At 51.9% G+C, this 17,461-nt stretch overlaps 1 protein-coding gene across 3 annotated transcripts in view; it reads right to left on the bottom strand.

The window, feature by feature from the left end:
* Positions 1–17,461, bottom strand: part of Syt17 (synaptotagmin 17) — a 70,133-nt gene that overhangs the window by 51,012 nt on the left and 1,660 nt on the right. The window contains exons 1-4 of one of the 3 annotated variants that reach the window (XM_021646963.2): positions 12,442–12,852; positions 7,621–7,638; positions 6,858–7,006; positions 1,386–1,534 (exon numbers count right to left, since the gene is read on the bottom strand). In XM_021646963.2, the coding sequence (XP_021502638.1) occupies positions 1,386–1,534; positions 6,858–7,006; positions 7,621–7,638; positions 12,442–12,456 (331 nt within the window). In that variant the 5' untranslated portion in view covers positions 12,457–12,852. Of the gene's footprint in view, positions 1–1,385; positions 1,535–6,857; positions 7,007–7,620; positions 7,639–7,865; positions 8,159–12,441; positions 12,853–17,461 lie in introns of those variants that run through there. The other 2 variants (XM_021646964.2, XM_060366968.1) reach the window with 2 other exon arrangements.

Below are 17,461 nucleotides of genomic sequence, written 5' to 3'. Positions count from 1 at the left end.
CTCCAGACGTGCACCATGAGGTATACACTCACACACTCACACACACACACACACACACACACACACACACACACACACGATAAATGCAAAAGAACAATATATAACCAATGCATGTATCCATATATGTTCATACACATCCAGTCTGAAGCCCACAAGCAACAGGCAGCCCAGGCTAGCTACGAATGCAGCTCAGGACACTTGAAGATGACTTTGTCTCCCAGCGCTGAAAGGCCTTGCCACGCTAAGTGCAACGCAAATGCCGCGAAATGACACTTCCTATGTCTTTTTATTTTTCCTGAAGTATGGTGGATTCAGTCCAGGGCTTCGTGCATCTAGACCAGGCTCTACCACTGAGCTACAGGTCTAGGCCTCTCTTCATTTTTTTTATTTTGAGGCAGGGCATCACCAAGTTGCACAAACTAGCCTTGAATTCATAATCCCCCTGCCTCAGCCTCTTGAGTAGCTAGGATCAGAGGTCTGTACCACCAGGCTTGGCTATTACACCATATTGTTAGATAATAAAGACATGAACAGAAAGTTTGTGTTAAGTATGAACACACACACACACACACACACACACACCATCTTTTTTCCCCTTGGTTCTTTGAGACAGGGTCTTGCTAACTAGCCCCCAATTGGCCTGAAATTCATTACAAAGCTTGGGCTGGCCTTGAATTTACAATTCTTCTACCTCAGCCTCCAAGTGCTGGGATTGGTTGGACCAGAGGGTGCAGACGGTGTGCATACAGAAAGATAACTGCATCCTGACTTATGGTGAGAGGTGGTGGCCCCAGGAGCATTGCCATTGGAAGTCATCAGAGCTGCCTGAGGCCAGGGAGCACTCTAAATGGATGCTATGCCCTGAGCCGTCTGCTTTTTCACAGCCCCTTCGATTGTTAGATGAGACATCAGCCCGCCTTAGTGATAAAGGAATAGACTATGCCTGGCCTCCAGAGCCCCGCGCTTACAAGCTCAAGAACCAGAAGGGAGGCTTTGCCCTCCCAGCTGAGGGGCAACATGGCCCCACCTTAGCAGAGTGAACCCTGGGGCCAGCATGCCTGGGTGAAAGCCCAGTTGGGCTACTAACAGATAGAAAACGTGAGGGCTACAGACGCAATAGCCCCCTTGGTCTCCCTGGTTCAAGCCCTTGCATATGTTTTCCTGCATCAACCATCTGAGGGTAAACATTACCATTGTTTTGAAACAGGGTCTCATTCTGTGGATCAGGCTGGCCTGGAACTCACACACTACCAGGCTGTCCTAGATTCCCTTGCTTCAGACTCCTAAGTGCGGGCATTCCTGGCATGGGCCGCCATGCTCAGCTAGCTTTTTCCCTTGTATTAAGAGAATGGCCCCATCCTCCCCAACTGTCCCCAGACACTTACTGGAGATTCTCCGAGTCAGGCTGTACGTGGACTTGGATGTGTCTGAGGATGAGCGTCTCCCATCAGGGGAGTTCGTCCTTGGGGTCAAAGGAACATCACTTGCTGTATGGACAGAGTCCCCATCCTTGTCGTTGCTCCGGCTGGCCAGTCTGGAAGAGGAGAGAGCATTTCAGCGGCTGCTGAGGCAACCCTCATCAAAGTCCCTTGAGGCCTCCACCTGCTCTCTGCTTTCTCCCACAGTCTAATGACTACATGTACCTTTCCCAAACCACGGGCAAGCATCCAGTGGCTGAGCACAGGGACTCCCAGCTTGGGGCCTGTGTGGTGATGATGTAGCCTCTGGCCCATACTACATCACTTGGAACGATGGAGCTAGAGTCGTGCTTTTTGCACAAACCAAAATAAGTCAAAGGTATCATCCCTGGTTTAGAATGGCTCCAGAGTTGCGTGTAGGGCACGCAGATCTGCCCTGTTCCCACATGGGGGTGACACTGGGTGGGCTGACGCTGGAGACCTGTCAATCTAGTGGATCTTGGGCACATGTGTCCTTCTGTCCCAATAGTCTCCAGGGCTCTGATTTAGCATCCTTTAAAAATACACCATTGCAATGTCACTCAAGGGCAGAGGGGCCAAAGGATGGCTACAAAATGGACCCATGAATCAATGGCTTGAGAACAGAAGTTGGAAGTGGAGAAGCAGTTACGGATTAGCAGTAGCGATGACTCAACACGATGCTAATGAAGACAGGAGATGCTAGGGAACTGGCGGAGGCCTGGGCAAGACTCAGAGGAACAGATGGTGAAGGAGACAGGAGATGAGAGATAAGTGATAGATGATGGACAGGAAGGTAGATGGATGGACAGACAGATGCTTTTAACCCTAGCTAAGTAACCCTGGGTGATTCCTTTCCCCCTTACTGTTCCTCCTTTTCTCCATCTATAAAATGGGAGTGACCACCATGCCACCTTCTCTGGCTGCTGACCTCTCAGAATGAGTTAACAGGCATCGAACACTACATAGTTGGGTACATTACAACGTGGGGTGGCTTTAAGAGACCCTCAGGCTGGGCCTGGTGTGTTCCTGGAATCCCAGCACCTAGGAGGCTGAGGCAGAAGAATTGTGGACTTGAGATCAGCCTACAAAGAAAGACCTTGTCTCAAACAGGTAAGGAAAATGAAGTCTCCCCAGTATGCAAGCTGGGTGGGGGTGCTGGGGCTGGGAGAGACAGAGCGGGGAGCCTTCAAAGATGTGGGTGTTCGAGGTAGTGTGCATGGCGCACCCTGAGCCATAATGGCTGATTAAGGCTGCCCTAGCCACACCCTGTCAACTTGACATTTAAGTGTACAAGGAAACAAACATGTCCTGAAACAACAACAACAAAAAAAATTGCAAGCTTTGAATTCTAGAGAGTCTTCAGAGACACCCAACAGGTGAGCTGGGGCTGAATATAAGGACTCCCAGAGAGATGAAAGGTGACAGCCAGACAAGACAGGCTGGAGAGGGGGACTGGACAGCTGCTGGCTGTATGTAGGCAGGAGATGAGATGTCTGGGGCAGGAACATGGGGACAGGGGACAGGCTCAAACTGGAGCAACTTTTCCTTAGAGCAGACCCCTACCCACCTGTGGCCCTGCTGCCCAAATGCCAAGCTTCACCGTGATGGCCACCTCCTCCTACAAGACCACACACCTCCAGTGTCCTTTAGCTTAAATGGCATTGCCCTCTTGAACCACTCAGACACAAGCACCTGTGAGGCCAGGGGCCGCCTCGCCTCTGTGCTCCCCCAGACACCCTGGGCCTGTCTGTTCTCTGTCTAAAGTTCTCTCCCAGGCTCTTTCCTTGCCCAGTTTTTGTTGTTGTTTGTTTTTTAACCAGTGGAGTTTCTTCTTCAGGGGCCCATCCTCCAAAGACTACAGTCCCATCCTTGTGACCTTTTTTCATCCCTCCCCGTACAGCTCTCTTCTCTTCAGTGCTGCATGCTCATCTTCAGGGACAGCTCACTGGCTTATCTTCCACATCCCAGAATGAGCTGGGGTCAGCAACACTGAAGCATCCCGTCACTCCTGAACAGTGGGATCTGCACTCACTGATCAAAGCGGACAGACAGCAGTGAGTGGCACCTACGGTGCCCACCACATATCTTAGGCCATTCTCCGGGCAATCCTGCAGCCAGCTGTTACGAACCCTCTCCCTTGCAGATGGGAAATTTGAGCTTGTGACAGGAGCTGATTGGCCTGTTGATGAACCATGGTGTCCCAGGGAAATCTCAGCTATGCTCCGTTCCAGACTCAGGCTCCTTGCCACAGCTGGGTATCCCCCGGGCAACTCACAAGAGCCATGCATACAGTAGGCACTCCATTTAGGCTTGTTCGACATGCAAACAACTCGGCTTTCATTCATTCTCCCATAAGGATCCTCCTGGAACTGCTTCCATAGAGCCAGGTAGACAGTGCAGTCACCACAATCCTCACCTGACTGTATGGCATTAACACACATGACAATGAGTGCAGTTTCCCCAGAGATCTCACACAGAACACACAAAGGCCGGCTCACCCCCCCACATGTCACTGTGCGGAGATGGGCCCCGGATGTCATGGCAGGAACAGCATTGCACAGCCCGAGCACTTGACATTTCTATTTCCTGTCTGTTTGATAACATGCAACTGCCCACTTGGTAAACAAATCTGGAGAAACTATAAGCTGCCTCCCCACAAGTCCCTCCCCTTCCCCCCCCCCATACAGAGTCCTGTTCTACTTTACGTAGTTTTCGAGGCCAAAAATCAGTGAGGTGCTACTCAGGGTCTGGGGGAGCCCGGTCCACCCTGGGAAGCAGGAAAGTCATGTACAGCTGTTCACACTGCAGATGATGCTAAGGGCCCCAGTTCAGATCCTCATGAAAGCCAGCACCCCTGCCCTCAGATCAGAGGAGGAGACAGGGAAGTCCCTGGAAGGTCACAGGCTAGCTAGCCTGGAGCATGCAGGTAGGAGGTAGAAAGTCCAGGCTTGGGGCTGCCCCGTGACCTCCACACACTCTCACAAAAATGTACCCATGTGCACATGCCATGCACCAAAGATCAAGGAGGACGAGGAACAAGTCCAAGGAAACTGGGACTCGCTTCTCTGGGATGACGGCTGGGTCACGGTGCTTTCACTTTCTTCCTAGTCAGGCAGTCTACAGGCTTTCTGGATTGTATACACGTACACACTCACATGTGTATGCATGCATGTGTATATTTGGATGTTTTTTTTGCCCTTCTGTTTCGGCTCCAGTTTGAGAACCAAACCTTGAGCCTCGCTCCTGCTGCCAGCGCTGAGCTCCATCCCTTGTCTTTCTGAGACAGAGCATTGCTGTGCGGCCCAGGCTGGCTTGGACTCATCATGATCCTCCATTCTCCATCTTTAGGACTGGGAACGCAACTGTGACACTGTAGCTGGCAACAGTTATTCCTTTGAGTGGCTAAGATGTATGGCTTTTAGGATCCAAAAGGCCTGAGCCACTCTGCTATACAGGTCCTATGAAATGAGACCATCTCTCACATCGCAGCTCTGTGACCACCTACTGAGTTAGGCCACAACTTAGAGACAAACCGTGTCCTCAAGAGCAGTGCAGGGATTCTGTTGACACCCAACAATGACAAAAGGAATGCTTAGGGATCTCTTGCTCCTGGGATAAATGCATTCTGAAGGCAGCTCATTCATATTCATTTGTTTTTGAGATAGGGTCTCACTAGGTAGCTCAGGCTGGTCTTGAACTTACAATCCTCCTGCCTCTACCTCCGCAGTCCTGGACTTAAAGGCATGCATTACTATGGCTAGCCTTCTTCATTTACTCTTTATTACAGCTTTGAAAAACATGTTATTTTACTATTCTCATCCTCTAGTTAAGGAAATCAAAGCCAAATCAGGGTTTTTTTTTTTTTTAATTGCACTCACAAGACTTGGAAACATAGCTCAGTTAGTGGGATGTTTACCTGGCATGCATGGGCCCCTGTATGGTGGCATGTGCCTGTCATTCCAGCACTTAGGAGGTAGACGCAGACAGATCAGAAGTTCAAGGTCATTTTCAGCTACAAAGCAAGTTCAAGGCCAGCCTGGGCTACATGAGATTTGGTCTTAAAAAATAAAAATAAGCAAGGGATAGTGGTCCATGCCTTTAATCCCAGAACCCAGGAGGCAGAGGCAGGCAGATCTTTGTGAATTCAAGGTTAGCCTGGTCTCTAAAGAGAGTCCCAGGCCAGCCAAGGCTACATAGTGACACTCTGTCTAAATAAGCAAACAAACAAACAAACAAGTGTTCCTCTTTTAACCATCAACAAAGTCTCAAGTACTCTTAAGTACTTTTCTAAACACAAATTCATCAGACCTATGTGGTAAATACAATTTTTTTTCCAACCCCCATCATATTTGACAGATGAGAAACCAAGGCTCAGAAGAGTCAAGCCAACTTTCCTAGGGTCAAAGGGCTGGAAAGCTGTAGTAGACACTGAACTTGAACTCACATAGGCTGACATGAAGCCACTGTGTTCTGGAGACGTCTCGAACTTACTTCTAAGGAGAACACACATGGCGTGACCTCCAACCCAGAGGAAAAGATGGGGCTCCTGGGGCTTTCGGGATCTCAGCTCAACACTCAGCTGAGGCAGTTCCAAGCGCTGTCCGCGTGTTCCATTTGTACCCAGCACCATCTCCTCTCTGGGCCTCCCTCCCAGAGTCCCCAGCAGCTGCTGTTGATTATTTCTAGGTCTTTCCCAACTCTGGTCTCCTGGCTCCTCCCTAGTCCCTGACCACATCCCTCTCCCTGCCACAGAGAGGTGGATCAGACACGTGGCTGAGCTTCAGAATTACATTCCCAAAATATCTGAGCGACTGGCAGATGGAGACGTTGTATTCGGGTGCAGGAGGGGAACGTATTAGAAATAACATGACAGGAAAAAAAAAAAGCCAGAGGGAGCACCACCAGCATCGGAGGCAGGTTGGGCTCGGGCATCCATCCCTGTGGTCCCAGGTGTACGGGCCTTGTTCAGGCCAGCCAGAAAGCAGCACCAGAAAGGCGCTAGCAGCTAAGAGTCACTGAGCATGTACTTGGTGCAGGCCTGGGGATGAGTACTAGGACAGTTTGCCATGCTGCCTGGGAAGGGGACACTCAGACCCTGGTCCTCCTTTGAGGGCTGTTGCTTTCAAAAAGTTCTTCAAAAAAAAAAGAACCCAGGTCTTTTTTTTCTGCTTGGATACCAAGGCTACTTACAGTGTCCCCAAGATTAGCACTGCCTGGCTGGCATCTCAGAAGCTCCGTGTGAGGATGGCTAAGCAGAGCCCCGCCACCAGCTGGTGCCACCAGCTGGCCCACAAAATGAGGGGGCACAGAAAAGCCCTTCTCGGCTATGTCCATGGAAACTCAGCCTATTCCCTCCATCCCTGCCCGCCCTCCAGCGGAGAGGCTGCTGGGAGGTAAAATTCCAAGCTGGTTACTCACAGCCACGGAGGAGTCTGGGCAGGGAAAGGTCCCAAGATCTCTACTTCATCCTCACTGGACTGGCAGCAGCTGGACTCGTAGCACCTCCGACAGCAGTGTTGACAAGTCCAACCGCACAGCAGCACATCAGAGATTCTGGAAAGAAAGCCCTGGGGCCATTGGGGATGGTGGGGGGAGAGAGAACACCCCAAGTTATAAGCAGCCCACCGGGGAGTCTCCCACCTATGATAAATAAGCACCCCAGAGCAGAGTTGCTCGTAGGAGAAAAAAACAAACACATTTTCCCCCCTCTCCTATTTATTCACTGTGGGCACGAGACGGCAAACAGAAGAGGCTGCAGCCCTTCCAGCAAGCAAAACACTTGCAGGTGTTTGCCTTTGTGGTTTATGTGTGTGCCTTTCTTGACAGGTGGGCGTTTATTACAACATGCAGAGGGCCAGACAATATGTTCTCAAACACACAATGCATAGGGTTCTCTCCTGGCAAAAGGAAAAGATACTTGGGGAGGGGGGGGAATAGCCCCAGGGGCATGCAACTAAACTGGGGGCATCCGGCTGAGTTGGGACACACACACACACGCTGTCTGTCCAGTGACGTCCCTTTCGCCAGGGTCTCCCTTTTGGTAGAAAGGGCTAGAAACTGTACCCTTGTCAATATCCTGTGACTCAGTATTCCATCATGCCCCAGCCCCACGCCAGACTCCGCATGGAAAGGCAAGCATTCGATTAGAATCCAGACCAAACAGATGATTGAATTAACCCACCTCGTTCAGTGGTTCCAACTGCCCTTTTAGAGAGCCACGGTGAAGCCAGGGTGGAGGGTAGAGAGGGAGGGGGAGGGAGGAGAGAGAGAGAGAGAGAGAGAGAGAGAGAGAGAGAGAGAGAGAGGACCAGTTTAGCAATATTCCAGCAACTTAAAGAACAGCAAGACAAAAAAACAAAACAAAAAAAAAAAAAAAAGAAAAAGAAAAAAACAACAGAAAGCAGCACCCTTCGTCTTCACACTCACCATTCTGGGGAGGGAGCAGAGTTTACTACCAAGGTATGGCTATGTTTGCAGGGCTGCTGGGAGCCTCTTGGTTAACTAACAGCGAATAAACGGGAAGTGTGAGCTTTTCCATTTGGTGTGCACCGTATGCTGTTATGAATCAGAGCGGGTAGACGGAGCGTCATGCTGCTCAACACGCAGCCCACTTCAGGGGACTCGCAAACCTTCCCAGACTGAAATAGCCAGAAGCCAACCCGAGAGGGCCTGGGTAGCTAAACTGACAGGCTGACTCCCCCGCCCCTGTCAGGGCCCTACCTTCCAATCCTGCTCCAATCCTGCTGGTCAAGAGCATCCTTTGACCACCCACAAATGGGGGAGGGGCTGGAAGGTAGCCAGGAGCCCGCCCTCCCTCCCTGGTGTGGTTCCCTGCCTACCCCATCTTCTTCTCATAGGTCCCCAAGCCCCAGACTCCCTCTTCTTCCAGGAGGGGCTCCTCTGTAGAGCCAGGATTTCTTCTCTTTTTCCTTTAATTATCACATTTCTTTTCTGCATGTGTGCATGTGTGTGTGTGTGTGTGTCTCTCTCTCTCTTTGTGTGGTCACACACATCCAGGGAACCATGTGGAGGTCAGAGGGCACGTTTACTTCCTCCACCCGGTTCCAAGGATCAAATTCAGGTCATCAGACTTTGTGGCAAGCAACTCTGCCACCTGAGGCATCTTCCCAGCCCCAGGATTTTGTGATTCAAAACTAAACCTACTACATAATCATAGCGCACCAGGCAGGTGTCAAATGCAGCTGACCAGCCAGGGCAGATTGTAGAGCTGACCAGGCAGGGAGGTGCCGCCCAAACCAGGGCTCTGGGGTGCACAGGGAGCCAGGAGGGAGGACTCAGCCTGGGTTTGTTCCCAGAGGTTAACATCTTTTCTGACTCTCCCTCACTCTCACCTTTCCTTGTAAACAAAGCAAGGGGAGCCCTCTAATTGCTGGAGATAGCCCAACCCAGCTCAGATTTAACACTGTAGCATTCCCCGTGTGTTTATTTTTCCAGCTGCCTTCTGCTTCCGTCATGTGATCTTAGCTCCCTTTGCCCATGGGTGACAGTTTCCTGCACAGGCCTCACACATGCTTGGTTGCCTGCTGGCTGTTCCCAGACAGGGTAGAGCTCTGTGGCCCAGGCTAGCCTGGAACACTTCATCCACCTGCTTCACCCTCCCAAGTCCTGGGATTATAGGCATGTACTATCGTCCCCAACTTGGCCTTAATCTTTTTGTAAGTTAAAATAAAACAATGACAGTTAATTTGTTTTCACTGTGTGTGCGTGTGTACACACGCACATACGTGTAGGGCGTGTGAACATGCTCCAGTGGGTGCCTGTGCACATGCACATACTCATGCACACGTATGTGTGGAGGACAGAGGTCAGTGTCAGGCATCTTCCTCAGTTGCTCTCCACGTTATTGTTATTTTGACACAGGGTCTTAATCAGGTATCTGGAGCTCATCAGGGCTGGCTGGCCTGGATCCTCCTGCCCGTTTCCCCAGCACTAGGGTAACATACCACCACACTCAGCTTTCACATGGGGGCCGGGGTTCTGAACTCCAGCCAAAAGAGTCCTACTCCGGGGAACAAAATAGATTAATAATAACACAAATGGGAGGGCGAGCCTGGGAGGCGAGGAGAGGTGGGGCTTCAACCAGCATGTAAAGTGAATAAAAATTAAATAAGTAATATCACAGGTGGAGACTCTATGAACTTTTAAAACTCAAGCTCCTTGAAGTGCCACGGTTTGTCTCGTGGGAAAGCACTTTAAGGCACTGATCACACATCCCTTCAAAACCCAAGCTCAGCCAGGCACAGAGCAAGGCATGTCACAGAGCATGCGACCTAGTCAGTTGGGAGGGAGGTGGGCTCTGAGCCTGGCCGCTTCTTTTGACGAGACAGGACCTTCGATAAGAAAACGCTGTGTGGCTCCTAACCTCAAAATAAACATGCCTTCCTGTGGCTTCTGAGACAACATCTCTCAATCACTCCTGGGCATCAAGAGCTGCCCTGGCAGGTCCAAGCCATAAAAGCTGCCTTTGCGGGGCTTGCCTGAGAAAGGGCTTGAAGATGCTCACTATAAACTGAGCACAGGTGCGAGAGCGCCCATCGCCCCGCCTCCAGGAGTCTGAGGCAGGGAGGCTGTAAATTCAAGGCAGCCAGGACTACACAGCAAGACCTTGTCTCAAAACCAAACCATACCAAACCAACCCTCCCCCCCCCCCCACACACACACAAGTGAGGGCATGTATGATGGCTCGGTGGGTAAAGGTCCTTGCTACTAGACTCAGTGATCTAAGTTAAACCCCCAGGACTATGGGTGGAAGTGGAAAACAAACTCTCAACGGTGTTCTCTGTGGGGTCCTGCCCAATCTTCCACGTTCTCCCCAACCACCACAAAGTGAAAAGTTTGGTGCAAAGTAATGCTTTCCAACCACCGATGGCATTCTAGCCATTTCCAAGTATCTTCTCAGGAGATGGGTGGTCACAAGAGATTCATTTAATCTTTTACACAGCCGTGGTGAACAAAGAACCATAAGCTCCCCCAAGGATGCATAGCTTTCTCCAGTACAAGATGGTGGCCCAGGAGCAACCTAAGGCAGGGAGGGACAAAGGGGACAGTAAAAAAGCCCGGAGGCCAGGGCCTCATCCTGACTTATCCCCTCCTCTGGGCTTGCTCTCCTGCTACCAGTGGGAAACTGATTCAAGCCAGGAACTGTGAAGAGAAAATCCCAGGCATCCCACACAGAGGCCAGCCGACTCCAGGTCACTCAAGCCTTGGCAGCGCATCCTTGGCTTGGAGCGCATCCTTCCAGGAGAGAAGGACTTCCCGACTCTCAGTCTCTGAAACCCACTGACCAAAAGAAATAAAGCTTTGCCGGCGCATAGCCACGCCCACTCTCTGATCTCCCTCTGTGTTTGCTTTACTACTGTTTTCCCAATTGACAAGTTGTGACAGAAGAAAAAGAATATTACTCTCCGTGTTCTGTAGAAGTTCAAAGACTTCTTCTAAGAGAGAAGCCAGGGCCATCGAGATGCCTGACTTGCCCATCTCCCTCCCAGCCTACCGTTTAGATCTCACCCTGACTGCTAAGGAGCTGTGTGACCTTGGCAAGTGACTTAACTTCTCCGTGCTGAGACCTGGCTCAGGTAGCTGAGCGCAGTGACCCACCACTGTTACCCCAGCCCTCAGAAGACAAAAGATGGAAGCCGGAGAACCACGGGCTAGCCTGGGCTACGTAGCAAGATCCTGCCTGCCTCAGAAAAAGAAGACGTATAATTCAATGAAGAACCATGATAGCTTGTTTCACAGTTCTCTTCTCACTCTCTTGGGCAGGGACTGTGACCTATGTCCTCAGGGCTGTCCTGTAATTGATGTCACTGAACAGCTACTGAATAAGTATCCCAACAACTTTCAGGACACAATAGATGTATAGTAAATGTTGACCTTCACTGAACTTGAAATCAGGACCTAGGCAATCCATTTTTTAAAAAGGAAGCCATTCCTGGGGATCAAAGCCAGAGAAGGAGAGGGTCAGGTTCCACCAGGGGACAGGCCATCTGAGGAGCCAAGACAAGGGAGCAGAAGGGTTCTGAGGAGATCTGCAGTCCCCACCCCCCCTCGCCCTCCCCCCAAGCTGAGATAGGGAGACAAAGGTGAGTCCCTGGACCTGGGAGCCACTGGGCTCCTCTCCCCTCCAGCTAGGAGCAGGCAGCTCCTCGGATCTGTTGGCGGGGGCGGGGGTGGGTGGGGTTGGTGGAGATCTAACCATGTGACCTTGGCGATGACCTGTCACCACTTTCCAATTTGTAAAGAAAAGGGTTTCTTGGCCAAGCAGCATAGTTCATCCCTACCCGTCCTCTCCAAATTGCGGGGGGGGGGGGGGGGGTGGAGCGGGAGGGCTAACTTGGAAATTCTCTCCATTCTGGGTGTCTTTGGGGGTGCTCTGTGGGAGGGATGAGGGTTCCTGCACTTTTCAGACCTCTAAGGACTAAAGTAACCGTCCCCACCTCCCTCACCCGTGTGCCCTGGCCTCTGGATGTCCCCACCCCTCTGCACCCAGTGCCCGTGCGAACGATGTCCTTGTCCCTCCAGGTCTGAACAGCTGCCTCCAGCTGGCTCCACCGGCCAATTAGCCCGAGCCGTCACCACGGCAACGGGCGCTGGCGGGCCGGGTGGCTGGCGTGCCCCGGGCCGCCCTCCCGCTGCCCCTCCCCTAGGGTGGGTGCCAGGGGCCCCGGGTGTGTGTGTGCAAAGTCACCCCATGGTCTCGCCTTCCAGGGAGGCGAGAGCGAGGGTGCAGGTCCCACACAGGGCCTTCCATACTGGGATCTGGGGTCCCCTGCCCTGGCTCCAGGACAGAGCAGAGGTGCCTGCTCTGGGACACCCGTTGTTTTGTTGTTGTTGGTGGTGGTGGTGGTGATGGTGTGTGTGTGTGTGTTTCTCCAGTAAGTTTGTGGGAGCTGGGCGGTGCGCACTCCCGCGTTGCGCGCTCCTGGCGGAGGGGGTGCGGTCCCCTCTATCCCCTGGCCGTCGCCCCCAGCCACGGTCCTACCTGGATGTACGCCATCTTCGCCCGCGCTCACTCACTCCGGCCCGGGCATGGCGTCGCCACAGCCCCTTTGCCCTCGCCGGCCCGGCGAGGTGGCACGGCCAGCCGGCAAGACACCAGTGGGCTGCCGGGTGGCCCCAGACGTGACTGGCGTGGCTGATGAGCGGCGCCCGCCCCTCCGCCGGCCGCCCCGTCCTTGCCCAGCCCTGCGGGGCCGCCTCCCTGGAACGCGGAACCGGGATGCCCGGAGGTCCCTCGCTGCGGCCTCTGGCGGGCCGGCACCCCCGACCCCCACCTAGGAGTGCTCCCGGGTTATAATAAAGCTGGGGCGCCTGGCCGGGGAGCCCCGGGCGAGCAGCGGGGACTGCGGCGACCCCGGCGCAGGCGGGGCCGGCGACGCTGGGGCCCGAGCGCGGGAGGCGGGGGAGGGGGATGGGGACCGCAAAGGGGTGGGCGGGGGCGGTGCCCGGGTCACTGCTGCAGGCAGGCACCGGAGCGGCACCTCTCCACTGCCTGATCGACAGCAGGGCTTCCGGGAGTCTGCAAGGCGGAGGTGACACCGCGCAGCCCGCCGTGGGGGTCTGGAGTTGGAGGGTCCCCTCCGTGTCTCCCTCTCCCCAAGCGGGTTGGAGAAAGTTTTATACTAGCCGCACCCGACGCGCCTAGAACCGGGTTGTGGAGTGTGAAGAGGGTTGAAGGGCGGGTGCCACCTATTTGAGCTGGACCTGGCAGCCCCCAGGCCAGTGCTGTGGCAGGAGGATGCTCACCCTCGCTCGGCTGGCTCTGAGTGGGCGCCTTTACCCTAACCTGTGCCGCTGGAGCCCAGGACGCAACAGGTCTGGCGCAGGGCGGCCTCGCAGCGCCACCTAGCGTCTGGCAGCGACCGGGGCGTGATTCTGCCCGAGGGCAGCCGGGACCCCAGCGTCCAGGACCCGTTGCCTTCGCCTGCTGGCCCATGGGGCTGAACCCCGCCCGGCACTGAAAGATTGCTAGCACACCTCCCAGCCCAGGGTCTCCATCGCAAGGCCACCGAACTCAGAGCAGCCCTCCAGCAAGAGACTTGAGGTGGAAAGGGGACCTCCTCAGATCTCTGTTTTTCATGCCCGGCAGCTGGTGTCGCTGCTCACCAGCTCATCAAGCTAGTCATGTCAACCTCTTGGAGTCTCTCTTGTCCTTTCACCAATAAAAATGGGGTCAAATTTCTGCCCAGCCTAGCTAGCTTCCAGGGGAGATAAATGAGTAAAGAAATATGCAAGCAATTAAGTATGTAACATACACAAGGAAAAAAAATTGTAGCATTTGGGAGTAGGACATCTGTAGCACAGCATGCGACATGCTCTGAGCCTAACGGCCTTCACCTTCCCCAGAGCGGCTGTGCCGTTTGTGAGAGAACCCGGAGTGCGGCCTGTTGACTCGAGGCCTTCCCGCCTTCCCTTATAGGCGGAGGAGGAGTTGGGGAGGGTCTCCGGCTGCTCCCTCCTGCATCTCCCAGCCATTCGTATGTAATTCTGTCCCAATGGCGTGAAGCCTCGCCGTCTTCCGCGATGCTAGAGTATCTAAAGACCACAGAAGATTAGTTGAAGCGAGTCGGTTGGGGGGGGGGGGGAAATGACCCCATCTGTGCAGCTAAGGGAAAGTGAGATGTGTTTTCCAGTAGCGCAGCTGCTTTTTTGGGGTGGGGGTGGGGGAGGAAGGGGTGATCACTCGCGATTTTGTAAGTAAATCGAATAAACTCTGGTTCCACAAGCTGGGTTCCGGTAGAATAGAATAGCGCTTGTCTTTGGAGCCCTTTGGAGAAAGTGTTTATGTTTCCCTTGAAGAAAGAGAGAACACTGAGTGTGGATGATGGGGTGGGCAAGCCCATGTTTCCAGAGCATCAACTGGGTACCCTGGCAACCTACCACAGAGCCCAGAGCAGGGTAGGCCCTCGGCAAAGCGTTGCTGCAGGTTCTGCCCCCTGTGCTGGGTTTAAAGATTCATGGGGAGACTGAGGTGCAGACAGGTAAGGGTACTCCCCCAAGGCACCGACTGCCCTCCTCATGCTTGGCAGGCTTAACCACGTTAGGCTATTTACCTGCGTTGGTTCAATGTTCCCTGTGTGGAAGAGGGGCTTCACAGAGGAAGCATGCTCCTTGGAGGATGAGAGGGAGGTGGAGGAGTTTGCTAGATGTTTCTGTTAACATTAATATCTAACATCCAGCTGCTCATGGCCTCTCTATGCTCAGACGAAAGGGTCGGCCACAGGCCAGCTTAAGGCCTTCATCAGACAAGTGTAGATTCCAGGGCCCTGTGGCCTTTTGATCACCTCCCTGTCCTTCACAGGTACTTGCAGCCCAGCTCTGAGATGTCACTTGGGCAGATGACACCATTGCTCAAGATGGACAAGCAGAACCACATGTGACTCGTGGAGTGACAGGGGAAAACCCAGGGGTACAGAGCAGGGGCTCTAATCAAGAGAAGGCTGTCTTGAGGGACAAACAAAGTCCCAAGAATTGCCGACAGGGGGACTGTTCTAGGGGCCAAAGGTGTTTGACTTCAGGGATTTACAGAGAGATGTCCATGGGCCTTTGAACTGAGAAAAGAAGGGCTGCTTCTCCATTCTCACTCAGCCCTGCCAAATCCTACTATTTGCATTACAAAGACAGACAGCAAACCAGAACAGCACATGCTCTGACCAAGGAAATGCCTGGATTCTTGTACTGCCTTTCAGCTGCTGTAGACACTTGAAATGTCATTTGTATACTTTTTAAAAATAGTTTTTTTTTTAAAAATCAAATGTATTTATTATGCATATATATGATGTGCGTGTGAGGGATGGGGTGCAGGCATGTGTATGCCGCGGGAGGCATGCAGAGGTCAGAGGACAACTTTCAGGTATCTGTTCTTTCTTCCTACCGCGTGGGTCTAGGGATGGAATTCAGGTCGTCAGGCTGGGCAGCAAATGCCTTTATATCCACAGAGCCCATGTTTGGACTCTTTCTAGCTTGCAAATTGCAATAGCTATCACGCTCCCACTATATCTTTGCACTGAACGCATCATTAAAGAAACACATATAAGTTGGGTTTCAAGGCACATGCCGATAATCCCAAACTCTCAAGAGACTGAGGCAAGGAAATTGGGCAATCCAGGCCAGGCTGTGCTATGTGGTGACACCCTGATTCAAAAGCCAGAAGATAACAACAGTCCAAGTATTTGTCCGTATGCCCACAGAGTGTAGTTCTCTCCCCTGAGCAAGGAAACTCCCCTTCGCAGCAGATGAGACCATTGCAAAAAACCACAGCCAACTAAAATACAGAGTTATGGCGCTCAGTCCCAGAAGATACATGTACAAAGCAGCTCCCGTACCTGCGGCCCAAGGAACTTTGTGGAAGAGGAGGTGGGAAGATCTTAAGAGCCAGAAGATCAGGGAGCTTGGTGTGTGATTTTATCTTATGGGAATGTCAGAAACCACACCCACAAATCTTGGCAACATGACTGTCTTAACATGAACAGAACAATGACAATAGCAACAGACATGCTAAAACGGACGGGGGAAGAAACCATGAGGCCTCAGCCCTACACAACAAAATACAAGTAACTGTGGAATGCTGAGTGCAGGAGAAACAGTCTTTTCAGGGAAGAGCTCACCAACTGGTTATCCAGTACCAAATGGTCAGCCCTGAAAACATACATATGAGTAACATTATTCAAACTAAGCAGGTTATATTTAGGGATATGTGTGTGTGTGTGTGTGTGTGCATGTAACAACAATTAATGAAAAAAGAGGTCATGAATTTGAAAGGGAGAAAGAAGGAGTATATAAGAGGGTTTGGATAGAGGAAAAAGAGTGAAAAAAGTGTAATTATAATATAATCTCAAAAGTTAAAGAAAAGTGTAAAATAAATAAAAACAAAAATCAGGAGAAATGAAAAGAAAGAGAAATATTACTATATTTCAATTTGGTTAAATATTTTGATAACTGCATACCCAAGTAAATAATTTCTCTGCTGTCTGCTCTACTATGTTCTATATTTACATGAGGAAAAAAAAGAATTTTTCTGAAATTCTGTCTACAGGCTTCCACGGACTTCCCATGGTCTAATGATACAGGGGATAAAGCCCCTCACCACCACCCACCAAAAAAACCACAGCAGGTGTGTTTGTTTAGCCAGGAGACTGAGAACTGCAGGTAGTTTTCAGTCTGCAGTGAAACCAGTGAGGTTTAACCAGCGGTGAGGTCAGAAATGGAGCCTCCTCCTGTCACTCCAGGAGGCAGCACAGAAGGAAAGACTTTTGGCAAATGTGTCTGTCTGTCTGTCTGTCTGCCTTTGAGCATAGAGTCTATAAGCCTGAGGTCAGGGAGGCCAATGGGAAAGCTGTTACATCCCAGGCTAGATGATACAAGTCTGAAGTAAGTGGTTGCAGAGGATGCATAAGCAGTGATGACTAAGCAATGACAGCTGTGGGAAGCTGGGGAGGGTAGAGGAGGGCAGGTCAGCTGGGAAGGAGGAGTTTCATCTTTCCATATATGGAATTTCTAATACACGTTTCCTGGAGTTCCTAACAGAAACCAAATTCAATCCAGTTCAAGCATAAAAGAATCCGTGGGCTCCTTAGCGGAGAAGTCTAAGGGTCAAAGGGCAGATTCTCCAGACACAGCTGGAATTAGGGGTACCTCACATACCATCGAGTCTCTGTGCCTGTCACCTCTTATAGCTTCTTTCAGAATAGCTTTCCTCCCTGGGTATTGCTTCCCGAGGCAAAGGAAAAAATAATAATAAAAGATCCTTGATTTGCATTTTTATGTTTGTGGTCCCAGTGAAGAGAGACTTTGTGTCACATGTCCTGGTCCTGCTCTGGTCACATGCTAATCCAGAGGACCCAGCACCCTGCTAGAGTGAGGCTGGCCAGGCAGCCAGACATGTATGACATCCCAGGCCACAGTGATGGCTGGAGAGGCTGGCTTTCTAAGAAAGCGATGCTGGAGACAGAAGCCTCCCTCCCACCAAGAGGTAGCCGAGGCCTAGGCTGGAGAAAAGCATA

The sequence above is a fragment of the Meriones unguiculatus genome, chromosome 14, assembly GCF_030254825.1.
Source record: "Meriones unguiculatus strain TT.TT164.6M chromosome 14, Bangor_MerUng_6.1, whole genome shotgun sequence".
NCBI classification, from domain to species: Eukaryota; Metazoa; Chordata; class Mammalia; order Rodentia; family Muridae; genus Meriones; species Meriones unguiculatus.
Note: the sequence above shows the minus strand (reverse complement) of the source record. Positions and strands in the feature narration are given on the sequence as shown.